We start from the raw sequence: 27640 nt of genomic DNA on the forward strand, positions 1-27640 counted from the left end.
AATTTACCTCGTATCGTATGTAACAAATGAACCACGACCTTACGTCCATGCCCTCAGCAATTTCTCTAGTGATAAGTTTAGTATGATAATTACTCTATAATTGCAAATGTTAAGTAGTGTCTTTTGACCTCTTTTGTGCTCTTATATTAAAGCCTTCATCTTCTCAAGTTGTCTTGAAATTTTATTCTGTGTTATGTATTCATATTGTTTGCAAAAGAACAAACTAGTTAAAGAGATAATCTGATCTCATTCTATTTTTGTCCTCTGCATTATTGAAGAACCAGTTCACTTTAATACCATAAATATTTTATTGCCTTTTTTGGTTTGATCTTACTTGCTAGATTATTTACATTGTTATGCAAATTGTGATATCCTACATAATTATTAAATCTCAATGTCAAGTGAATTTTTAATTAATAATATTTATCTAATCTAGCAATATTTATTTGTTATAGAAAATCAGCTGACACTTTATATATATATATATATATATATATATATATATATATATATATTATGTGTGTGTGTGTGTGTGTGTGTGTGTGTGTGTGTGTGTGTGTGTGTGTGATAAAAGTATTTATATTTTCTATCATTGTGATCTTGATCTTTTTTTCTTTTTTACTATTTTATTTAATTATGTATTTCATCTTTTTTATGATATATTCAACTAGTTTGCGGATCCATGCATAATACACTAGATATTTTTTACTAAATATAAATTGCTTATAGGATATAAATACCTCAAATCATTAGAAAACTAAATAAAATGACAGATTGTATATAGATAAACAATTATTCATCAACAAAATATCACTTGTACATAGCTTCAAAAAGGTTATTACATGTCAAAGAAAACATCCAAATTAAACAAATTGGAATTATTTTGATAGAACATTATTGATAGTTACATTAATGAATGTTGATTTCGACAAGAAGATCCATTTATTCATCCAGGACACGAAATATGATAACATTAAAAAAAATTACAACATAATACAAATAACAAGTACAACTCAAAATTTTTATTAAATAAAATATAAACAATATTGACATTCGGATTTTATTTTCCTTCAATGACTTGCATAGTTTTGAATATTTCATTGTAAAATATTTTATTTTCCATAGTGCAACTATATAGAAAAGTAAAAATAAAATTATTCACAAAATAGTGCTTAATGTCCTATGTACATAATGTAAGAAAAGTAAAGTGTGACTCAAGATTCAATATATAGTACCTGATATTCAAAAAATTTGTTGGGAAATAAACGACGAATACGCAAATGTTGGGAAGAAAAATATAGTACAATATGGCAAAAATAACAAATTATTTTTACAAAGGAAATCCTCTTCAACAATAGGGAAAAACCACGATCCCGATCTCCAGAGTTGAAGCTTCGCTATTAATATTTGGTACTTGGGAGTACAAAGGTAACTGTTGTAACCTAAAAATGAATGTTGATGAGCTAACACGTGAACCAACCAGAGGAAACTAAGATTTTTAAAGGGTTTACTTCCACTGATATTTTTAAGCTCATTTTTGGACACAAGGAATAATTAAAGCCTAATTCCCAAAAAATGGTTGTATATGATTGGTTGAAATTCAGCCTCCAATCATTGCCTGCCACGTGTTGAATTCTGATTGCTTAGCCAATCAAATGCCCCCATTCTAGGGTGACATCAAATGTTAACTTTAAAATTCCAAACACTATATATAATCCCCTCAAAATTAAGTAAAAGGTAGATCATTGAATACAATGTCATGACTCTACTGAAATATTTCTCTTTTTCTCTCTATGTCTACACCTGATTCCATAATACTTAAGGTTCGGAGGGGTAACCACCACCTAAACTTCGAGGATTGGTTTCCTTTGTTGCAGGTTCGGACCACGGAGCAAAGGTATCCCTTGCACAACTCTCTCCAAAAACATATCGAAGGAAGAAGTTGCTTGGCCCTTAATCAGACTTAACATTTGGCGTTGTCTGTGGTGATAAACAACGATGATTGACTGTTAGTCATCTAACATAGCTCGAAGTCGAAGTTATCGGATTAAGGTAGAAGACACTATGGATGATGATCGACCACCTCGAGGGAAGGATAAGCCTCCATCCAATGATCATGATGAACATCAAGTGCCTCTTCTCGAAGGAAATCTTGAACGTCCTGTAACTGCTGCTCATCTTGAAAATCTGTTAAATGACTTTCAGACCAAGATGGAAGAAGTCGTCCAGAAACAAATCAAGAACAATATGTTATTTTTTTTAGGTGAATCCAGAGCCTAACTGTTCCCAATCTAGCTCCTTTCCGGGGACGCTCTCAAGTCAATGTTGCAAGTCTAAGTCCACCTGATTGTCCAGAAGTTTCTAGACGGGCAGGCAGAGAAAAACAACCTAAATATAGTGAGCAATGAAGGAAGATGGACTATAACCTGGTGGTTAGGTCCCAGGATGACCAACGTCCGAGTTTGCATCAGATAGAGACACATGCTCGAGACTATATCAAAACAAAGAAAGTTGTTGCATTACAATGGTCGGCCACAAGGTCTACCCCATATTTGAGAGATCCACCTTTGAAGATATATTCTCGGACAGAAGGAAGAAGTTTGGGTCCTTCCCATCTTCGTCCCCGGCAAGAGAAAATAATGGTGCATCCGATGGTGTATCGAGGTGCAACCCCATCGAATACTTCATCTCACCTTGTTTTGAAGGAGAACCGTAAGGAGTTCATACCCATCAAGGGCAGCGGGGAGCTCTCCGTATCACCTGTCGAACTCCTTTCTTGGCTAGAATAATAAAGTCCCCCCCTTTCCCAAAGGTTAAACTCCCTACACTTGAGCTGTAATACCCCATATTTTTAGGCATTTATTGAGATTATTTAAAACAATTTTGAATTTTTTATATTAATATTTTAAACTATTTTAAAATCACATTGGAGGGAATCATTTGGAGGGAAATATAGTTTGAATTTTAAAGGTTATTTTAGTAATTTTTAACAATAGCTGCTCTTGTCATTATCTTATTTATTTAATTAGTTATTTAAACAAATATTTGATAAATAATTTTAAAAATCCAAAATTCATTTTTGGGTAATAAAATTAGATTATACATTTTAGTATGTAATTTTGGATTTTTTATAAGTGTTTTTTGAAAAATCGATTCTTTTAAATAAAACCGAAAACTTTAAATATTTAAAATATTTTGTTAAATCTTATAAAATCAGATTTTTATGAGATTTATATTGAGTTAGAAAGTATGGGATTTTAATTGATTTGGGAAGATTTAACAATCTCTTTAAAATCAAACAAAATTGATTTTAGGAAAGAATTTTTACAAATAAAGGGAAGAGTTATTTTTTTTTATAAAGAAAAGAAAAAAAAAGTTTTGCTGCATTATACATCTGCTGCACGGCAGCTTTGTAATGTTGCAAATTTTTTTTTAAATTCTTTTGCCCTAATTTTAATAATTTAGGAAAGTTTTACCTCTCTTCTACCCTAGTTTACACTATAAATACCCCTCTAATCCTTCACTTTCTCTTCACCAAAAAAATATTGAGAGTTCCTTATAAAGTTTTCCCTAAAGTGAGTGGTCTCTTTGAGTAGTTTTAGTTTTCACCGAGGAGTTTTAGCGGGAGGTTTTGTAAGTACTCTATTTTTTTAAAAGTTGTTTTAATTCCTAGTTTTTGATCTTTTTGAGTTTTATAAAAACATGTTTTAATTGTTTGAGCATGAATCATGTCTATAATTAGTTAGTTTAGCATAATTTTCTTTTAGAGTTCTATATTGTTCATCGTTTTGATTAGAACTAGTTTATAATTAATAGGAGGATTTCGTTCGTGAACATTCCCTTACTAGTTGATTTTCTTGTTTCGTGAATTATCAAGGTACGTTTACGTGGCTTGATCTTTAATTATTATGTATACATTAGTTATGTGTGTTTTAGTATAAATTATATGAATTGGTATATGCAATTGGTTTAATCAAACCTTCTTATCATTTAGGCTAGATAAAATTAAAGCTTGTATTTTCTCTTGCTTTGTTGACTCGTAGATATGCTAAACCAACCAAATATTGTTTTGTTTGTTTTAGAAAAGTAAATAAAAAAATCAGTTTGCATGTATAATTTTTTTTTATGAAGGAATCCACTTTTGCAAATCAGTGGCTTTGAGTAACTCAAAAATATTAGCATGATTTTAGTTTTAAAAGTTTAAATTATCTTTTTTTTAATTCCCTATCATTAAGTTTGTTTATCATAATTCTTTATTTGAATTAAAGAAAAGGTTTACCCCTATGTTATTCTTATTACAATTACCCCTTGGCTTTGTTCAAGAAGGGTTCTTCCAAGTCCACTAGTTGGCATAAGGTTACTCCAATGTCTTTGTTCATAAAGGATACTAGCTTGGGGGTGTGCACACTTAGGATCCGCGGATCAAGGAAAGGGGTTTAAGTTAAGTTCTTATATTATTATTTTCCACTTTTAATGGAATTATTAAAGGAGATATATTCTTTGGTGTTAACGTGAATTTAATAATGGATTGATCTTATCTTTTGTTATCACTAGAATTGTGAAATAAAGCATGTTTATGAAAGTATGTGAATTATATATTTACAAGTTTACAAGTCTTGCACGTAATTGTACTCAGTATTTCAACTGACTCGTATTTCCTATTTGTTTTGGCTTTGCCCTACTTTCCTCACGGGGATTGATGATTCATGATGCATGGGAGGAACCTTTTGGGATCATTAGAATTAGATCACTATTTTAGTAGTCTTTAGACTTTTCATATTAGTATTGTGGTTTTTGGATAATAATATTATTTTTATAAATAAAGTTAGAAGTTTCCGCTGCATATTTTGTGTATCAAGTTATAGTATTGCCAAATATATTTATATTTGGTGGTAATACCCTTAAGTTTCTCCAAGTATTTTACGAAAGTATAAGTTTTTAAAGTGGAGAAATTTGGGGGTGTTACAAAGTGGTATCAGTTTAAAAGCCTAGGGATATGAAACTGGAATCTAAAATTAATGGGTAGACTTAAGGATGGGCATATAGGTTAGAGAGTTTCGCATTCTTTTCATATTTATATTATTTATGCATAAAAATCTATTTTATTATTTGAGGAAAAACGATTGATTTGGATAAGTTGGGTTGTCAATGCTTCTGGCAAGGAAAGGCTTGGGCTCTCACCAACGTTGCGTGTAACCAACCCTTTCCTGGGAAATTCATTGGCCCGACTATTCTTTGTCATGAATCAAGTACTCATTATAAAATATATTTGGAAAAACAAAAGGTTGTAAAAATAATTTTGGCAAGAAAAGTTTTAGCATTTTATGTGCATAAGTAGAATAAGATGATAGACTTTGATTTTTTTTTCGAGTACCTAAATAGTAGGCCGATTTTTATCAAGTTGCATTATTATTTTTAGGACTATTCTTTTGTGGAAAAAGGAGAAAGAAATTGCGTTATGCAACTTTATTTGGTTAACTATTTGCAAATTAAATGCTTACTTGTTAAATTTTAAATTTCAGATGCTTGAGTTTGTAAGGGATACTTACTATGATGCCGCCTATTTTAAGAGGCATTATCACACTATAGCATTCTTTATTCAAGGAATTCATCTTTATGCAAGTTCTTAGTTTCACAAGGAAGAAGAGAAATGAGGACTGACCCTTGGAAAATTCTTCTAACTCTTATTCACTTACCTAGAATTCCAAAGTATGAAAATCTTTTTAGGAAATATGAGGATGTACTATTGAATGAAAATGAGTGGAATAAGCATGAACACGTGCATGAAGGGGTATGGATAGCTGATATGTTGACATTTTGGGAGACTTATACTATGCAGAGAAGACATGGGAAAGGAACTTAGAGTCTACATCTAATGCTACCATAGAATTCGATACTGATTCGCTTATGTCTGAAGCCTCATCATCTCATCATATTATACCATATCTGTTCGCTCTACAAGTCCAGAATATACACCTACAACTCCTAAAGATAACACTTCAAAGGCACGATCCAACCCTCTTAAAGAAGTGCCACCGAGTCCTGAATACTCACCCATGTCGTCGGCCGCCTATGAAAGAGAATTTGGAGGGAGGGAGTCTTACCTATGATTTATTATGAATAGGATCTTCATGTTAGGCTTAAATAATTGTCAGTAGTTGACAAGTTAATGTAGTAACTTTAGGGGTTATTATTACTATTATCATTTTTGTGTTGCTTTCGAATAAAGAAACCATGTATGCAATTTGATTATTATTAATGAGATGGTTTACCTGTATCTAGTTCATTATATGTTCGTTTAGTTAAGATACTATTGTTCTCCACTCAGGAAGATGTCTCAAAGGCATAGGGGTGGAAATAGTGCCAAATTGAATTCTGCTTTGAAAAAGTTGACTGAAATAGCAGCTGCCTTATCCCAAGCTGCAAATGCCCCACCCCGAAGTCCAATGAATTAGATGCATTTGGAGAAGTATTTAAGAGGGTGTCTGCTTCAAAACCCCTTACTACAACGGGAAAGAGGACCCAGCTAGTCTTGAAAACTGAATTAGGGAATTTGACAAGCTTTTTGATGCCATCAACTCCCAGAAGAGCTTAAGCTGAATAACGCAGTGTATTATCTGAAGGAGGAAGCAGATCTTTGGTGGAGCCAAAGGAAAAATGATTTGACGATCGAGCGCAATTTTGGGTGGACCGAGTTGAAAGAAGCCTTAAGAACCAAGTTTTACCCTACCCACTTAAGAAAGCAGAAAAGTATGGAGTTCATTAACCTTAGGATGGGGGCCATGTCCATTTCAGAATACTACAGTAAGTTCATAGAGCTAATGAGATTTGCACCTGAAGTAGTACCCACTGAGGCTCTTAAGGCTCAAAGATTTGAGCAAGGCTTGACCCTATCTTTGCAAGGAAAGCTCGGAGGAGCCACCTTTAGCACCCTTGATGAGGTTTATGGGAGAGCTGCCCACTTGTATGGGATTAGAGGGAAGGAACTAGAGGGAAACTCTTCAGGAGAAAAGAGGAAAGGGAATGGCAACTACCCGAACCAGGGGAATGAGAAAAAGTTTGAGGAAGCGAAAGAAGAGTTGGAAGAAATGTTGGGGCTAGGACCAATGATCAGACTTCAAGGAATCAATCAGGCGGAGAGAGGCCCAAAAGGGTGTTCCATTGTAAGAAGTTAATAAGAACCACCCAGGAAAAGATTGTGAAGGGAAGCCAGTGACTTGTAGGTATTGCCAAAAGCTAGGTCATCGTGAGTATGAATGTTACTGGAAATCTGAAGGAAAACCACCTATTCCTGCCCAGGATAACAAGACCATAGCTTCTAACCGTCAAACCCTACTCAACAATCTGGGAGTGCTAAGCCAGGAAACGGGAATGGAAATAGTCAGACCAAGGGGCGCATCTTTGCAATAAATGGTCGTGAGGCCGAGGCCACATCTGATGTGATAGCTGGTACTTTTTCTGTTAATTCTATGCCTGTTAAAGTTCTATTTGATTCAGGAGCATCACATTCATTCATGACTAGGACCCTAGGTGAACGTCTAGGACTAGTCAGTCCAGAATACATTTCTGTCAGTTTTGCATTACCATCAGGAGAAGAATTGCATTGTTCTAAGTTGTATAGGCAGGTACCTCTACTTATAGCAGGAATAGAATTCCCGTCTGACTTGATTGAGTATGAGATGAAAGACCTAGATGTCATCCTTGGGATGGATTGGCTTGGAAAATATAAGGGTCATATCAATTGTGAGGCTAAAAAGTAATTTTAACCGGACCAAACAAGGTTAGGGTGACTTACAGGAGGGAAGGGAAACAAAAGGGCCAGGATAATTTCTGCCTTGCAACTACAGTCTTGTATAAAGAAAGGGTACCCATTGTTTATGTGTAGTGTTCAAGAAATAATGGAAGAGGTTGAACCTAGCAAGGTACCAGTGGTGAGTGAGTTTCCAGATGTTTTTCCTGACGAGATTCCAGGAATGCCACCAGTGAGAGATCTTGATTTCACCATAGACTTAGTGCCCGGAACAGGACCAATCTCTAAGGCCCCATACCGAATGGCACCTGCAGAAATGAAGGAACTAAAAGTCCAACTGGATGAGCTGTTGGAGAAAGGCTACATCAGGCCAAGCTCTTCACCATGGGGTGCACCAGTACGTTTGTGAAAAAGAAAGATGGGAGTTTGAGGCTATGCATTGACTATCGGGAACTAAATAGTGTAACTATCAAGAACAAATACCCATTCCGAGAATAGATGATTGTTTGACCAACTCAAGGGGCTGGAATTTTTCTAAAATAGACCTGAGGTCTGGTTATCATCAATTAAGGATTGGGAGAATGATATCGAGGACAAGCCTTTAGGACTCGCTATGGACATTATGAGTTCACGGTGATGCCTTTTGGTTTGACTAATGCACCTGCAGTTTTCATGGATTTGATGCATAGAACTTTCAGAACGTTCTTGGATAAATTTGTTGTTGTTTTCATCGACGACATTCTGGTTTACTCTAAGGATAGGGAGGCACATGAGGAGCATTTAAGACAAGTTTTGTCAAAGTTGAGAGAGCATCAATTATATGCAAGGCTTTCTAAATGTGAGTTTTGGTTGGAGGAAGTTGCATTTTTGGGCCATGTGTTCTCGAAAGAGGGTGTTTCAGTGGATCCCGAAGATTCGAGCTATTACTGAATGGCCTACTCCGAAGAGTGTATCTGATATAAGGAGTTTCTTGGGTTGGCCGGATATTACGAAGATTTGTGAAGGACTTCTCTAGGATTTCGAGGCCTATGACTAACTTGATGAAAAAGGAGTGTAAATTTATTTGGAGTTCAGAGTGTGAGGAGGCATTTCAGAACTTGAAGAACAGGTTAACTTCAGCACCAGTTTTAGCATTGCCAGATGAAGGTCAACAATATGAGGTTTATAGTGATGCATCGAAATATGGCTTAGGGTGTGTACTGATGCAAAATCGAAAGGTGATTGCTTATGCTTCGAGGCAATTGAAACCTTATGAGGTGAATTATCCAACTCATGATTTAGAATTAGCTGCCATTGTGTTCGCCTTGAAGATTTGGAGACACTATTTATATGGAGTAACTTGTAAGATTTATACAGATCATAAGAGCTTGAAGTACATATTTACTCAAAAGGAGTTGAACATGAGGCAAAGGAGATGGTTAGAACTCATTAAGGATAGACTTGGATATCCAGTATCATGAAGGGAAGGCTAACGTTGTGGCTGATGCTTTGAGTAGGAAGACTAGTCATTCGATTAATGCAATAATATTGCCAGATCAGTTATGTATGGAGTTTCAGAAGATGAACTTGGAAGTCATGGAGCTAGGAAGCGTAGAAGAACTACTAGGTGCCATAGCGATCCAACCTTCTATTCTTGATGAGATCAGGGAAAGTCAAGCTGGGGATGATAAATTGGAGAAAATTAAGGAAGAAAATTCAAGAGGGCAAGACTAGACTTAAAATATTTGATGATGGCAGTGTGAGATTCAAAGGAAGATGGTGTGTGCCTCAGAATCAAGGGGATCTTAAGCAGAAATTGATGGAGGAAGCTCACAACTCACATACTCAATGCATCCAGGGGGAGATAAGTTGTATAAGGATTTGAAGAAGACTTTTTGGTGGTCAAACATGAAGAAAGAAGTTGCTGAATTTGTGGCTAAGTGTCTTACTTGTCAAAAGGTAAAGATTGAACATAAGAGACCTCAAGGGATGGTCCAACCTTTGGAAGTGCCTAGCTGGAAATGGGACTCTATCTCAATGGATTTTGTGGGAGCCTTGCCCAAAAGTAAGAAAGGAAATGATACTATTTGGGTGGTAGTGGACCGTTTGACTAAGACCGCAGTTTTTATACCAATGAAGAATACTTGGTCGATGGATCAATTGGCTATAGCCTATGTGAAGTTCGTAGTGAAGTATCATGGAGTACCAAAGGACATAGAGAGATTCTAGGTTCTTATCGAACTTTTGGCAAAGTGTGCAAAAAGCAATGGGGACCAAGCTACTGATGAGTACCGCTTTTCACCCAGCTACTGATGGGCAAACTGAGAGAACTATTCAGACATTGGAAGACATGTTAAGATCTTGTGTAATGGAGTATCAAGGATCATGGAAATTACTTGGATTTGATTGAATTCTCCTACAACAACAGTCATCATGCAAGTATTGGAATGGCACCGTTTGAAGCTTTGTATGGTCGAAAATGTCGAAGCCCGATATGTTGGAATGATATAAGTGAAACGATTGTACTTGGGCCAGATTTATCGAGGACACCGTGAAGCAAGTCAGGTTAATTCAGGAAAAGATAAGAGCCGCCCAAGATCGACAGAAAAGCTATGCCGATTTGAAGAGGAGGGATGAGGAGTACGAGGTTGGAGAAAGCGTCTTACTCAAAGTTTCTCCGACAAAAGGGGTAATGAGGTTTGGAAAGAGAGGCAAGCTAAGCCCAAAGTACATTGGACCCTATAAAATTTTGACCAGGGTTGGCAAGGTGGCTTATCGTTTAGAGTTACCTAATGAGTTAAGCAAGGTACATAATGTCTTTCATGTGTCACAATTGAGGAAGTATATTGCAGATTCTTCTCATGTGTTGCAGCCTGAATCTATCGAATTGGATGAGACCTTAACCTATGAGGAAAGACCGATTAAGATCCTAGATAGCAAAGTCCGTAGTACTAGAAACAAGGATGTAAAGTTATTGAAAGTTCTTTGGTCCAATCACAAAACCGAGGAAGCGACTTGGGAGGCTGAGGACGAAATGCGTAGAAAGTACCCAGAGTTGTTCATTGAGGTTAGTAGAGTTACGGGGCGTAACTCCCTTTTTAAGGGGGGTAGAATGCGATAGAGTTTCGCGCGCTTTTACATTCTTAGAGCATATAGAGTCGTTATATTGCATCTTACATGTGCATTCATAATTTTAGCATGAAAACAAATATTTTTAAAATCTTTGTAAGTTTCGGGACGAAACTTCTTTTAAGGGGGTAGACTATGATACCCCGTATTTTTAGGCATTTATTGAGATTATTTAAAAAATTTTAAATTTTATCTTCAAAACTCATTTTAAACTATTTTAAAATCACATTGGAGGGAATCATTTGGAGGGAAATATAGTTTGAATTTTAAAGGTTATTTTAGTAATTTTTAACAATAGCTGCTCTTGTCATTATCTTATTTATTTAATTAGTTATTTAAACAAATATTTGATAAATAATTTTATAAAATCCAAAATTCATTTTTGGGTAATAAAATTAGATTATACATTTTAGTATGTAATTTTCGGATTTTTTATAAGTGTTGTTTTGAAAAATCGATTCTTTTAAATAAAACCGAAAACTTTAAATATTTAAAATATTTTGTTAAATCTTATAAAATCAGATTTTTATGAGATTTATATTGAGTTAGAAAGTAGGGATTTTAATTGATTTGGGAAGATTTAACAATCTCTTTAAAATCAAACAAAATTGATTTTAGGAAAGAATTTTTACAAATAAAGGAAGAGTTATTTTTAAAAAAAAAAAAAAAAAAAAATTTTTTTGCTGCATTATACAGCTGCTGCACGACAACTTTTTAATGTTGCAATTTTTTTTTAAATTCTTTTGCCCTAATTTTAATAATTTAGGAAAGGTTTACCTCTTTTCTACCCTAGTTTACCCTATAAATACCCCTCTAATCCTTCAATTTCTCTTCACCAAAAACATGTTTTAATTGTTTGAGCATGAATCATGTCTATAATTAGTTAGTTTAGCATAATTTTCTTATAGAGTGCATGTATTGTTCATCATTTTGATTAGAACTAGTTTATAATTAATAGGAGGATTTCGTTCTTGAACATTCCCTTACTAGTTGATTTTCTTGTTTCGTGAATTACAAGGTACGTTTACGTGGCTTGATCTTTGATTACTATGTATACATTAGTTATGTGTGTTTTAGTATAAATTATATGAATTGGTATATGCAATTGGTTTAATCAAACCTTCTTATCATTTAGGCTAGATAAAATCAAAGCTTGTATTTTCTCTTGCTTTGTTGACTCGTAGATATGCTAAACCAACCAAATATTGTTTTGTTTGTTTTAGAAAAGTAAATAAAAAAATCAGTTTGCATGTATGATCCCTTTTTTTTTTATGAAGGAATCCACTTTTGCAAATCAGTGGCTTTGAGTAACTCAAAAATATTAGCATGAGTTTTAGTTTTAAAATTTTAAATTATCTTTTTTTTTTAATTCCCTATAATTAATTGTTTATCATAATTCTTTATTTGAATTAAAGGAAAGGTTTACCCCTATGTTAGTTTTATTACAATTACCACTTGGCTTTGTTCAAGAAGGGTTCTTCCAAGTTCATTAGTTGGCATCAAGGTTACTCCAATGTCTTTGTATTCATAAAGGGATACTAACTTGGGGATGTGCACACTTAGGATCCGCGGATCAAGGAAAGGGGTTTAAGTTAAGTTCTTATATTATTATTTTTCCACTTTTAATGGAATTATTAAAGGAGATATATTCTTTGGTGTTAACGTGAATTTAATAATAATGGATTGATCTTATCTTTTGTTATCACTAGAATTGTGAAAGAAAGCATGTTTGTGAAAGTATGTGAATTATATATTTACAAGTTTACAAGTCTTGCACGTAATGGTACTCAGTATTTCAACTGACTCGTATTTCCTATTTATTTTGGCTTTTACCTACTTTCCTTACGGGGAGTAGTTTGCAGGTCTATTGATGATTCATGATGCATGGGAGGAACCTTTTGGGATCACTAAAACTATATCACTATTTTAGTAGTCTTTAGACTTTTCATATTAGTATTGTGGTTTTGGATAATAATATTATTTTTATAAATAAAGTTAGAAGTTTCCGCTGCATATTTTGTGTATCAAGTTATAGTATTGCCTAAACGTATTTATATTTGGTGGTAATACCCTTAAGTTTCTCCAAGTATGTTGCGAAAGTATAAGTTTTTAAAGTGGAGAAATTTGGGGGTATTACATGAGCCATTTGATGGAACGAGTAATCCTGATGATCATCTTTTCACGTACAAGCATCAAATGTATGTTCAAGCAGTAGATAATGTTACTTGGTTTAAGAATTTTCCCTTCTACTCTGAAGGGAGTAGCCCATACTTGGTTTAAAATCTCCCACATAATCCAGTTTACAATTTTATTAAACTCAGTTACTTGTTTACAAGTCACTTTATAGCAAATTGGCAAGAACAAAAGACTAGCATGCATTTGGGGAAGTTCATTCTAGGGGTAAAGAAAGCTCTTTACAATTTTGCCAAGCGATTCATTCTAGAAGCCTTGGAGATAGTCCATGATACTAAATGCTGGAGTGGCGTTTGATGTCTTTATGAGAGGGCTACGACGAAAAAGTTTTTGATCTTGTCAAGAAGAAAATCACGAGTCTTTCAGAAGCCCTAAAGGAGGCTGAAGCATTTATGCAAGCCATTGAAGTTTGTGCCACGAGTCTTTCAGAAGCCCTGAAGGACCTACCAATCGAGGATACAAAAACTATCTCCAAAAGCTCAACAAAATTTCGTTAGCTGATCAAACAAAGGTCGGGCCCTTCCCAAAGGTGGTGGTCAGTGAGCAAGATCGGGGAAAGTTGAAGACCCCTAAGGATGACCCTTTAGTTGTGGAAATGATGATAGTAAATCTAAGAGTAAGAAGGATTTTGACGGACACTGGAAGTTCGATGGACATCATTAGTGCATGTTTGTTTAGATTAAGGTTTTATGAGAAGAACTTGGTTCATGTTCATCACCTAATCGATCATTGGTTTTGAAGGAGGAGTTATTCATCCTATGGGAAAGGCTACTTTGTCGGTCAGAGTAGGAGAAAAGGATATCTCACGAACTTTGTTCGTCATGTTTCTAGTCGTTAGAGATTTAACAGGCGAAAATATTATTCTTGGATGAACAACTCTAAATCATGTTAAAGTAGTAATTGTCACTCATCTTATGCTTATGAAATTGATACTGAGACGCAGGTTGCTCCCTCAAGGAGAATGACCGAAATTCTCCCCGACAAAAATAGGAAGTAGGTGCCAGTAAAGGAAGAGCCCCACTCGTCTGAAGAAGTTATAACCACATGGGTTTGGCACTTATGCGTCCAGAGCCTTTTGAGGCCCTAAAAGACATATATTTAGATGATGCTTGTCCAGAAAGTACCCTAAAGATTGGTTCCTCTCTTTCCCCTGAGTTGCAGGGAGCTTTGATAATCTTACTCAAGGAGTTTCATGATGTGTTTGTGTATAGTTTTGAAGAGATGCCTAGAATTGATCCTGAGATAGTTGTTCACTGATTGAATGTTGATCCAAACATGAAACTAATTCGGTAGAAGTAAAGACATCTAGGATCAGCCAAAAATCAAGCGGCGACAAGGAGGTGCAGAGCTTGTTAGAGGCCCATTTCATCAGAGAAGCTTATTATCTAGATTGGATAGGTAATGTAGTCATGGTGCCAAAGCCCAAATGGCACATGGAGGATGTGTGTGGACTACACTAATCTCAACAAGGTCTGTCACAAGGACGTTATTCCATTGCCTAAGTTAGATCGACTAGTTGACTCCACGGTCGGCCATGCTATGTTAAGCTTCATGGATGCCTATTCTGGCTTCCATCAATTTCCTACGTGGCCAGACAATCAAGACAAGACGTCTTTCATAATAGAGAAAGCATTGTATGGTTGAATGATGATGCCTATTGTACTAAGAAATGCATTGGCCAACTTCCAGAGACTGATCAATACAGTCTCAGCCACAGTTGGGTTGGAATATGGAGGCATACATAGATGATATGATAGTATAGAGTCGGCAAGAAAAAGACCATTGGTGATTTGCAAGAGAACTTTGAGACTATTAGAAAAGATAAGCTAAAGATGAATCCCAAAAAATGTGTTTTTGGAGTCATGGTCGGAAAGTTTTTGGGGTTTCTAGTAGACCAGAGGGAAATTGAAACTAATCATGAAAAAATCCAAGCCATTTTGGATGTGAAGTCACCGGCTAAGATTAATGAAGTGCAGCGTTTAACTAGCTGCCTTGCGACTATTGGCCGGTTCTTTTCTAAGTCGGGGGATAGATGTCATCATTTCTTTACTACAATCAATAAAAACGCCATGTTCGAATGGATAGCTGAGGCAGACCAAACACTTTAGCAAGTAAAAGATCATTTTCGTCAGTTACCACGTTGGCAGCCCAACTAAAGGGGAGAATTTTTTTATATACTTAGCAGTGTGTCAGCTATAAATGTCTTCCTGCTGGCAGTATTAATTACAACATACTTTGTGAGTCATGAGTTCAAAGATGCAAAATGCAGATATACTTTGGCTGAGAAGTTCGGATTGGCACTAGTCCTGGTCAGCCGGAAGTTAAGACCTTATATTTTTGCTCACATCATACTGGTCTATATTGACCAACCTTTAAAGGAAGTATTGCAAAAAATGAAAGTCGCTGGACGAATGTTAAAATGGGGCATTGAGTTGAAAATGTTTAATATAACTTTCGAACCAAGGAAGGCTATTAAAGGCCAGGCCTTAGCTGATTTCATAGTTGAACTTACTCGGCCAGCTATAGACCTGATACCTGATCCAGCAGAAGGTAGGAAGTTTTAGACTCTTATGGTATATGCATGATCAACTGCCAATGGATGTGAAGCAGGATTTCTTTGTCAATCCTCGAAGGGGGATAAGGTTGAATATTCTTTAAGATTCCAGTTTTAGGCATCCAACAATGAGCCTGAATATGAGGCCCTGCTAGTTGGAATCAAGATGTGAAGAGTGGCTGGGGCTTTAGAGATCGATGCCAAATCATACTCTCTCTTAGTGATCAACCAAGTAACTGAAGATTATGAATGCAAGGAAGCATCTATAAGCAAGTACATGCATCTTATCAGAGATGAGATTGAACCTTTAATGTGATTTGTGTTGGAGCAAGTGCGAAGGTTAGAAAACCATCACGCTGATGCTCTTTCAAAGTTAGCCAGTTCAACTGATTGTGATATACCAAGGAGACTGGGAGGTTAACTTGAAGAAAAGTTCTGATAAAGTAGAAGTCTTATTCCTAAGCCAAGGAACAGTATGGATGGAGCCTATCATAAACCTCAACAAGACAGGCCAATTACCCTCAAACCCTATGAACGATAAGTATGTCAAGGCTAGAGACAAGTGGTTTGAGCTGTGGGATGAAACTTTGTATAAGAAGTCTTGCAATCGTCCGCTACTTAAGTGTAAAACTCGAGAAGAAGGACTTGAAGTTTTGAAGGGACTCCATGAAGGGGCATGTGCATCTCATATTGGGGGAAGAGCCTTAAGAGAGAAGACCTTGAGGATTGGGTATTATTTGCCCACCTTAAAAGAAGATGCCCTTGCTTATGCCAAGAAATATGATAGTTATCAATAGCATGGAAATTTGCACCAGAAGCCGTCCATTACCTAACTCCCATTTTGTTCCCTCTGCCTTTTGCTAAATTGGGCATGGATAATTTAGGACCCTTTCCTATGGCTGCTGGAAAAGAAGTTTGTGATTGTTGTTGTGGATTATTTTACTAATTGGGTAGAAGAAGCGGAGGCAGTGCAAGGCATAACTACCAATAATGTCAAGAATTTTATTTCGAAGAACATCATAACTTAGTTTGGCATGCCACAACCAGTTGTCATCGACAATTGTCCACAACTTGAAAAGCCTAAGCTAAAAATGGCAAAGGGAAATTCGATCGTTAAAAATCTTCTAATCGTCAAACAAAACCTAACTAAATCAGTAAACTAGGTAAAGTGATAAGTAAGGTCGAAATCCGCAGGAAATAGCAAGAAGAACACTAATGTTGCTAATTGTTGCAAGCTAAGTCGAAGATTTAGCAAGATGTTTGGTTTGCTAATCTAAGAACTAAATTAACCAAATAATTAAGACCTTAGGAAGACGTTAAGTGATTAGACAAAAAATAGATTGATAAAACATTGCGAGAAGGGGATAAACACCATCCAATCATGATTTAGGTAATAAGAAGGGCGAAGTATAGGGGAAAGAATAAATCAACTAATTGAGGTTATTGGCTCTTAAGTAGTTCTAAGCCCTACATTCAAGCCACTCTCATGGTCTCAAACATACATCCAAGGATAAGCACAATGCCAATTTAAAAAATCCTCACTCAAATCTGACTCCATGAGCAATTAAGCAAGAAAATAGCATAAACATCAACCTTAATCTCCTCTCTCAATTTGATTAAGGCATCAATCAACAACATCAAGGTAATAAACTAGAATGCAAGTAGATAATAATCATGCTATTGGTCAATTAAGAAGCCCAATCAAACCCCTAACTTCTTATTCATACACCCGAATCAATCATGCTTGAGTTTTAATTTCACCCCAACCCCTAACTAATTAACTACTTACTAATCATCATAATCATTAGAGTAATACTAATAGAAGGGAAAAATAAATCAAACATGAGCAACTAAAACAATCAACACAAGATCTAACATAAGATTAAGTTAAGAAACTAAAATCTAAACATGGATTAAACTAACTAAACAAAATTTAAATAAACAAAAAGATAAAAGTATGAGAAGTAGAGAGAAGAAGAAACCATGAAGAAGAAATGGGGATCTTGCATAAAAACCACATTTTTTGTCATAATCCAAGCTACGTACAAAACCATGAAAATCTACTTTCTCTTTCTAGGATTTCACTTTCTCTCACACGGTCAATCATGAAAATATATATATATATATATATATATATATATATATATATATATAATATTATATATATATATATATATATATATATAGGTATGGATCATGATTGAATCATGTTATTTTCTTTTTATTATTATTTCACTACTCTATGAGGACCGATGACCCTATTTGGTAAGTTGATATTTTTATACCTTTGAAAGGTAAGTTGTTTTTGGTTAGGTTCAACAAATACGGATGATTGTATTAAAGAAGAAATTAATCTTGGGTTGTTAAGTTGTGTGATTACTTACCTAATCCTAAGATAATAATGAAAGTTGTGATTGTTTGATCATTGTATTATATGTGTTGTTTGTGTCTCATATCAAGTAATAAATGGTAAATCATGTAAAGTGAAACATGGATAGCAATAACTTTAGACTTGTGCGTGTCTGAAATGTTGGACTACTATAGAGTTGGAGTACATGGTGGTAGCCCATGGCTTTTCCATGGATAGGATTGATCACTATTTCTATTTTTATTTAAAAAGTACCTCGATATCGTAGGTCATGGGAATACGAAGTCGCGCCCGTATATCGTCTTCCAAAGGGAAGGCTGGTTTTTAGTCAGACAACCTGTTCCATTGTCTATTCCATTTAAAGTAATTGAATTATTGGTTGTGAAATTTAGTTCAGTAAGAGTTATTTGCAAGTTATTATATTATTATTTATATATGTCATTATGAAGTAGTATCATGTTAGGTTTGTTTATTTATCATGTAGTACTCGTCTTTGTTGATTACATGCTTTTGTTTGTGTATGTTGAACATGGCTATGCCTCATTGATCCTGTGATGATCCATTATTGGTGAGCAGACTATCTAGATCAATGGGGCATTGTCATTTGTAGGTCTGAAGATGATGCATCATTGGGTTCGGGATCGGAGAGCTTGTGTAGTTTAAATTTTATTATCGTACACTAGTTTATATACTTTATAGTTGGTTTGGTTTTAACTTAATGTTGATGTTGTTGGTTGACTTTTGAAATTGACTTTGTTGTCAATTAACTTTCAATTCTAAAGTTAGCTATTATGTTTTCCGCTGCAAAATTCTGAATAAGCCGATACATTATCATACAGGCGATAATACTTTGATGATTCTCTAAGTTTTATAACTGAAGAGTATTTTGGAAAAGAAAGAATTGTCAGTGTGTTACATAAACTCTTTACTAGCACCATATATAAAACACTTAGGGTTATCCGTCATCTGAAGTTCAAACTAATTAGCATTGTAAAGCACAAGATCATGACAACAGAGTGAAAGGAAGCAAAGATTCATTAATTCACCAGAGCATTCCAAACTAACCCCCAACACTCTACATCTAGTGAGTCACTATGTTCCGAGGGGTGGATTTGAAGGAGAATTTACCCTTTGACTTGTCCTTCCGATAAACCAAATCCCCAACTATTGGATCCTCGCGTAATATGTGGGCTTGGATTGATTTTAGGGCAGATTGTGGTAAATAAGGACAAAAAAGATCCTACCTCCGATCCTGATTGGGCTCCCACATTTCTTCAACTATGGCTCCCATTAAGGAAGAAGGAACCTCAAAAGTAACCACATCAATGAAGAGTTTCAAACTAGTCCATTTATGATCCCAAAATAAAGTAGTAGATCCATCACCAATAGCTACTTGGATACCTTCACAAAGAAATTTAGCGTTGTCAGTGATTCCTCTTCAAACATTGGGCATACCGGGTTTGGGTTGAAACATGTCAATATCACAACGTTTTTTTACAGTATTTTGAACATAAGACTTGAGCCCAAAGTCTTGAATATGCCTTGAATATTGCTATGGTGCATGTGAGTGTGTAAAGCTTGGACTGGAGTGTTATTTGGAGTGTAGACCGCGTCCATAGGAGGACCGGCAGCCTGCAGCCTCCTTCTCCCACGCCCGAAGGATCGATGCTCAGCAAGAGCCAAGCATACTGCTTACCTACTGGATCCAGCCCGTGCCGGCAGGTCAGCCGCACCCACGAAAAGTAGCGCTAGATTTCAGTTTTGGTCGAGGCTTGTTATAGGGATTTATTTCACTAACTAGTTTCCTAGTAAAGTTAGGAAAGCTAATTGATAATGTAGCATATAAATACTAGTTGTGATCATTGTAGCCTGAATCAATCAAGCACTCAAGTTTTTTTCATGTGCAGCAAGTTCACGTGGGATTTGTGACTTGCTGTCACGTGAATTATCTTTACAAAAAAAATCTATCAAAATGTGACAGTGTCACGTTTTTTTTCAAGTAAAAGGTTTTAAATTTCTTTTCTTTTCAACCTTGTTATCTAACTTTGTCAGTTACTATTAATTTTGTAACTTTGGTTAATTATTTTTTCGGGATATTATATCAAGTGACTAACTTTAGGTAATATTATTTGTTGTAGACGGATATTTTGTAGAAGGCGACTTTTAGATAATATTGCTATACTTGGGACGCGTTCGAGGTAATTCACAATGTCCATCAACAATTAGAATCCCGTTAGAAATTTTATGTGCTATGTGTAACACATGTAGTGAGGGGTGTGCACACTAGCATCGTTCTGCAAACGATATTGGTCATTATTCTTAATTTTTTTGGGTGACGATCCATGTTGAAGTAGGTGGTTACTAGGATTAGTCCTGGCCTACTGACGTTCAACTCACCTCTAATAATTAAATTTGTTGTTGTATGACTCATATAAACTTGAAATAATTGAAATGGTTAAGCATATCATATACTTGTCTGTACTACGTTATACTCCCTCCGTTTCCTAAAGATCTTCCCACTTACTGTTCCTACAGATACCAAGGAAAATCAAGTTGTGTGGGGCATGGTGTGAGTAAAGTAGGAGAGAAAGGGTTAAGATAAATAAACAAATAAAAGGGGTTAAAGTAGGAGAAAGAAAGGGAGTAAAATTGAATTAATAATGTAATGGTGGACCATATGATAGTGACATGAGAGGGTAAATAGGGAAATTTGTTTTGCCAAATAAGGAATAAAGCAAAAGAGGGAAGATCTTTCGGAAACACCCTTAAACGGAAAGAGGGAAGATCTTTAGGAAACGGAGGGAGTACTTGTCTGTATTATGCTATAAAAATTATTTTCAATATATAACTATTATTATATTACGGAATGGAGTTGTAGTTACTTAGCTTTCGGTAAATTTTCTGTTTTTGTTTGTCTTTATTCTTTTCCTATTTATATTGTGCAGGGTGGTGAAAGGGACTACGTTGCAGGAATGAGTGAATATATATATTTTAAGTTCACTTAGTTTAATAAATATTATAGTATTGTTATTTGAAATTGTTTAGTTTTTGTTTGGCTTAAATTAGACAACTTAGTGGTTTATTTTGATACTTTGGTTTTGTGAGTTAAATTTTTATTTTAATAATTAGCCTTGCATTTATCTTTAACAATAGTTGCGGCGGTAACACCCTAAAGGTTTGGTTGGATATTTTAATGAAAATTGAATGTTTTTTTGAAACCAAAGTTTTGGGGTTCTATTGTAACACTTTTCATGGAAATAAATGAATTCCTCTTCTTTCCTTATAGCCACCCCAAATAAATTCATTGTTTTGTCTACATAATCACAAATTGTTCTCGGAATTTTGGCAGTTTGCATAAAGTACGTAGCCACAGCTAAGATCGTGGGCTTTGCTAGCATATTTATGCCTGCTAGGGTTAAGTATTTTGTTTTCCAACCATCTAATCGACGGCCTATTTTTTCCCATAAGTGGTTGAAAGTCTCTCTTGTCAGCCTACTCGTAATGGTGCGTGTCTCTCGTGTCACCCTACTCGTAATGGTGCGCATGCCTAGGTACATGCCCAAGTCTTTTGTAGTATCAATCTGCACGTTTGTGCTTTTGAGAGAGTGTGTGACAGTAGGAGTGCTTCTCGAGAAGAAAATCCTTGATTTAAAGAGACTAATATTTTTCCCAGAAGCCATGCAAAATTTCTCGAGACCTCATGTTACCTCTCGCGCCAGTAGGAAGTAGCGTAGGGTCTCAATTTTGGTCGAGGCTCGTTTTAGGGATTTGTTTCATTAATTAGTTCCCTAGTATAGTTAGGAAAGATACTTGATAACCTTAGCAATATAAATACTAGTTGTGGTCATTGTAGCCTCAAGCAATAAAGCATTCAAGTATTCATTATGTATTATGTACTCTATCCTAAAACTAATAAAATTTGTTTCTCCTCTACTTGTCGACGTAGTTGACACATTGTTAGTGAACCACGTTATTTTTATTTGTCAATTGTTATGTATTCTTTGCTTCGTTTATTACATCTATTACAACAAACTGATATCAGAGCTAAGGTTGTTAAGGTTTGTAATTCTACAACTCTCGATTTACAAAGATGCCTACTTTGAACGTGAAGATTGACAAATTTATTGGGAGAAGTACTTTAGGTCTCTGACAGATCAAGATGCGAGCTATGTTGAAGCAACAGGGGCTGCAGGGGCCTCGTTCTAAGACAGGGAAGAAGGCATGTGCGGATTACGAAGAATCGAGTATCCTAGAGGAGAAAGTGACAAGTGCATTTCAAACGTACTTTATGAACTCCTTTTAGCTCATTTTGATCCTCTTTCTCCCCCCTTTCTTCCCTCTTTCTTCTCCCTTTCCCCTTCTATTTCATTCACTTTATCATAGTGACATTTAATTTTGCTAGATTTTTAGTCATTTTTGACCGAATTTCTAGTACATTTGCTTTCACCTGGTTTTGCCATGTTCTTGATATAGGTGAAACTACTAAGATGGCTACAATTTGTAAAGTCAATAAAAGCAAAGAACACATTGAGAAATGATGCACTTGCACCATTCCCCATGTCCGCTCGCACAAAGGAGCACATTGCATAATAGAATCTTGAATAGAGAACTTCAAATGGACATAACTTTCAAACAACAAATCGGATAGATGAAGGCAATTCCAGTTGAAGGTGAAAGATCGTTTCGATATCTTTCCAACAACTGGTCATAAGCTTGATTTCGATATAAAACGAAGAAGTTATGCTCGTTTTAAGTTGAACTATCCAAGTTTGAGGCAAAAGGGGGAGGTGCGCCCGCACCTGATTGTGGTGCGCCCGCACCTGATTGTGGTGCGCCCGCACCTGATTGTGGTGCGCCCGCACCCTTCATTTCCGGAAAGAAAAAAATCGAGCCTTCATTAAAAACGATAGTTTTGTTTTTTAGTTTGGACTTATAATATTCTAGTTTTTAGAGAGTACATTATTAGGGTTTATACTAGAGATAAAACACTAGAGTTTTATTGAGATTTGAGATCATTAATCATAGTTTGTGATTTTGTTAGCATTGAAGGTACTTTTCATTAAATTTAATTTGAAATACTATCTTACTTGATCTTCGTAATGTTGATGTTAAAGTAGATGATGAGGATGCTGCTTTAGTTTTGTTAGTATCCTTGCCTTTATCATAATAGAATTTTGTGAAATCTTTTATTGTTAGGAAAGATAGTATATCTCTCAGAAAAGTAAGATCAGCTCTTCGTATTAGAGAGGTCTGTAATAAGGCATTTGGTTTTGGTATAGAGAGTTATGCATTGAGATTAGTTGTTACTGGGGGTAAGGGATGTGGAAAATCAGGTTAAAAAAATCGAACCATAAAAATTTGAATTCTAAGGGTCCTTAAACTAATGGTGTCTGTAATTACTGTAAGGAGAAAGGACATTGGAAATATGAATGTCCTAAGAAAAAGAAGCAGCAGAAAAAAAAAATGAAGGTTATGCTGCTTTCACAGCTTCTGATAGTAACTCTGAGGAAGATCTGGTCTTAGTTTCTAATAACCACTCACATTATAAGGATGTGTGGGTTCTTGATTTTAGGTCATCGTATCATATTAGTCCATGCAATGAGTGGTTTTCGACTTATGAGCACACAAATGGGGCAATATTTCTATGAGCAACAGTGTTGCCTGTAAAGTAGTCTGAATAGGCTCTCTCTGGTTGAGGACTCATGATGGTATATTATGTACCTTGAACGAAGTTAGGCACGATCTACTGATGACAAAGAATTTGATATCTTTAAGTCTTCTCGACAATAAGGGTTTTAGTTTCCAAGGTGAAGGTGGAGTTATGGATGTCTGCAAGGGTTCAAACGTGGTTCTAAAAGGTATTAAAAATGGTGCCTTACATCTTCTACAAGGTTCTACTATAACAAGTTCCGATGCTGTTGCATCATATGAGGTTGGACATATGGGTAAAAGAGGGATGCAAATTCTGACAAAAAGGAATCTTCTTTGTGGGCGCAAGGTCCAGGATCTAGAATTCCGCGAACATTGTGTGTTTGGGAAGCTTCATCGCAGCAAGTTTCCAAAGGGTCTTCAGAGGACAAAGGGCACAATTGATTATATCCATTTTGTTTAACACCCTCGCCGACCCGAACCCTTCTTTGATCGATAAAGCTCGGGTTTTGGAGGAAAAATTAAATCCACGAGGGTTCAACTCGACGGGTGATGCTACCGCCGCACTTATCTTCTTGGAAATAAATGCAAGGCTAAATTAAAAACAAACTTAACTCAAATTCATTAATCCTTACAACCAAGTGAATTGTTCGTTAAACATTACTAATTAATTAAGTGTTTCAGCGTTCCAGCGGAGGCTAATCATATGCTAAGTGGATGACAACTCTAAAAGATCTCCCTTTTGTTGCCCCGATCGATTACCCACCCGCACAAATATATTAATAAGAGACAAGAGAGACAAGATCCCAAAAATCAGAAATATTGAGTAATTCCAACTTCATCCCGTAAAATACTTAAGTTGAAAATACTTTGTAAAGTAGTAAGTTAATATTTTTGGAAGTCATAGCACATATACACATATATATACACTAAATGATCAATATCATTAATTCAATTAATCCAGTTATTCAAGGAGAGGAAAGAGAACGCTTGTAAGCCGGGGCAAACCCCTGTAACCACTTACTTCAACATTGTAGGTCGGGGCGAACCCATGTAACCACCTACTTCAACATTGTAGGCCGAGGCGAAGCCCTGTAACCACCTACTTTAGCATTATAGGCCGGGGCGAACCTCTGTAACCACCTACGGATATCATAATGGCCATAATAACAGAGTGCCTAGTGTGCACACCCCTTCTACTTGGATCACAACAAGATAGAAGGAAGACAATAATAGAATAATCAGCATAGTAACCAGAGAACCTGTAGAGGCCGCTGAACCCCTCATACAGGGCAACTTGTTCATCATTTCCCTCCGATATTTCACTTTACGTGATTAACATCTTTTAATCAAGTCATCACATAAATCACTTACACATTTACGTCATCTTGTTCAATCCAGTGTGAACATATTCAATCCATCATAATCTCAATCCATTTATAGCGGTTTCAATAACTCATTTCATAAACACAACCGTCACTTGAGTTCATTTATCACTTCGGATTCATAATCATTTCATAAACACAACCGTCACTTGAGTTCATTTATCACTTCAGATTCATAATCATTTCATTATCACAAGTTCTTAACAATTCCAACTTTCATAAAGCCTCAATATTAATAATAACAATAATATTCATGATAATCATAATGATATATAGTAATAATAATAACAATAATAATCATAATAGTAATTATTGTTGTTATTATAATAATAATAATAATTATTATTATTATTATTATTATTATTATTATAATAATCATAATAATATAATAATAATAATAATAATCATAATATAATTAAATGACATTAACTGATTTTAATAACGGTATAATAAACATCTTTGTCATATCGTACATCGTCCATAGTAATGATTCATAATCGAAATCCATAATCGTTGTCCATTTTGTCATTCGTATTCATAATTCGCATTAGGTCGATAATCCATAATTATAGTCCATACTTATAAACTTTATAAGCACATAATAATCACATAATCAATTCGTTTTACACTAACGGGATCTATGTTTAGATGGACATTGGAGATTATCTCGCGACGCGTACCCAAAGATTAAGTTCACGAACGGATTAGCACTCTGGATATTCCTCGTCTACGAAATCGGAATCTACAATAGATGTCAACGAGATCTAAGTTAGTTCCTAAATAACCCCTTTTTATATACGTATGTAAAATAAACGATTTAAATAATTCAAATAACTTACAGAAATTCTTAATGATTTTAAGAGAGTTTATAAATCAAAGTAAATCGTTTATGAAATCATTTTAAGTACTCACAAGATAACTTCAACTTAGGGCTTGTTCTCTTCGGCATAAAACAGCTGAACTGAACTGAACTAAACTAAACTGAACTGATTTGAGCAGAACTGATTGGAGCTAAACCGAACTGAACTGAATTAAACTGAACTGAATTGAATTGAATTAAATTACATTAAATTAAATTGAATTGAATTAAATTGAATGCAATAAATATATAAATAATATCTAAATAATAATAATATGAATATTAAATAATAATTATAATGATAAGTAATAATAATGAATAATAATAATAATAGTATTTTGGATATTTCTAAATGATAGTTATAAATATATAATATTAATAATCATAAATTAATAATAATAATTATTATTATTATTATTATTATTGATAATAATGATAATTAATAATAATTATTTTATATTATTTGTATTAATATATTAATACTTGATGATGATACGGAGTATATAATAACAATAACATCTAAGAAGTAAATTAATATTACTATTTTAATAATTAGATTTAATAATATAATAATATTTAGTAATAAAAATAATGATTGGGTTGGATTGCGAAAATCATAAATTAATATTAATAATAATAATAGTTAATGATAATAATGATAATTAATAATAATTATTTTATATTATTTGTATTAATATATTAATACTTGATGATGATATATAATAACAATAATATCTAAGAAGTAAATTAATATTACTATTTTAATAATTAGATTTAATAATATAATAATATTTAGTAATAAAAATAATGATTGGGTTGGACCGCAAAAATTACATCATAAACCGTCTTGACGCGATTTGATTGGTTTATGGGCTAAAAACGTGGGTTTATTTGTGCTTTGACCTAAACCATGTTCCTCCTAATAATAATAGTAAATAATGAGTAAAGCTATAATAAACAACAATAATATATAGAAACAACAACAATAATAATAATACTTAATAGTAATGATATATAAAGATAAATAATAATAATAATAATAATAATAATAATAATAATAATAATAATAATAATAATAATAATAATAATAATAATAATAATAATAATAATAACAACAACAACAACAATAATAATAACAATAACAATAACAATAACAATAACAATAACAATAACAATAACAATAACAAGAACAAGAACAAGAACAAGAACAAGAACAAGAACAAGAACAAGAACAAGAACAAGAACAAGAACAAGAACAAGAACAAGAACAATAACAACAACAATAACAATAACAATAACAATAACAATAACAATAACAATAACAATAACAATAACAATAACAATAATAATAATAAGAGTAATTAGTAAAATAAATTATACCAAGATAATAATAATTTTTAACAAAATGGTTATAAAAAAATGGAGCTAAACTGAACTGAATTGAACTGAACTAAACTGATTGGAACTGAACTAATTGGAGTTAAACTGAACTGAACTAAACTGAAAATAAGATGGGGAGAACAGACCCTTAATTTCATTAACTTAAATAATTATTTTAAACATGGAAAACTCACTTTATTACACTTCTTATTTTATTTTAGAAATTTAAGATCATTAATCATTATAAATGACTAAGTTATTCAAAATTTACTATCTTAAATAAAGTAGGCTAATTTTTAGGAAGGTTATAAAAGTAACCAAATAAAACAAATTTTAAAACACAATTAAATTAAAAGAAAAGGAGAAGGAAGCTTTTAGAATTCAGTTCCTCAAA

General features: G+C 34.3%; 2 protein-coding genes across 2 annotated transcripts; both read left to right on the forward strand.

Annotated features, from left to right (window-relative positions):
* Positions 1–9995: 9995 nt before the first annotated feature.
* LOC130591107 (uncharacterized) lies at positions 9996–14308 on the forward strand. The gene is made up of 3 exons (XM_057394023.1): positions 9996–10081; positions 10265–10796; positions 14213–14308. Exons 1-3 carry the CDS (start codon positions 9996–9998, stop codon positions 14306–14308), a joined length of 714 nt encoding a protein of 237 aa, XP_057250006.1.
* A 9414-nt stretch (positions 14309–23722) lies between these two features.
* Positions 23723–24085, forward strand: LOC109136478 (uncharacterized mitochondrial protein AtMg00300-like). The gene has a single exon (XM_019252601.1). The coding sequence runs from the start codon at positions 23723–23725 to the stop codon at positions 24083–24085; it is 363 nt and encodes a 120-aa protein (XP_019108146.1).
* Positions 24086–27640: the final 3555 nt, after the last annotated feature.

Source organism: Beta vulgaris, chromosome 4, assembly GCF_026745355.1.
Source record: "Beta vulgaris subsp. vulgaris cultivar EL10 chromosome 4, EL10.2, whole genome shotgun sequence".
In the NCBI taxonomy this organism is placed as follows: Eukaryota; Viridiplantae; Streptophyta; class Magnoliopsida; order Caryophyllales; family Amaranthaceae; genus Beta; species Beta vulgaris.

Excerpts from the sequence above, each read along its gene's own strand:
- LOC130591107 (XM_057394023.1), top strand. The coding sequence starts at position 9,996 with ATGGGGACCAAGCTACTGATGAGTACCGCTTTTCACCCAGCTACTGAT. Across the intron at positions 10,082-10,264 it reads ATTCAGACATTGGAAGACAT|ATTTATCGAGGACACCGTGA; the intron begins GTTAAGATCTTG and ends TACTTGGGCCAG. Across the intron at positions 10,797-14,212 it reads ACCCAGAGTTGTTCATTGAG|GGAGCTTTGATAATCTTACT; the intron begins GTTAGTAGAGTT and ends CCTGAGTTGCAG.
- LOC109136478 (XM_019252601.1), top strand. The coding sequence starts at position 23,723 with ATGACAAAGAATTTGATATCTTTAAGTCTTCTCGACAATAAGGGTTTT.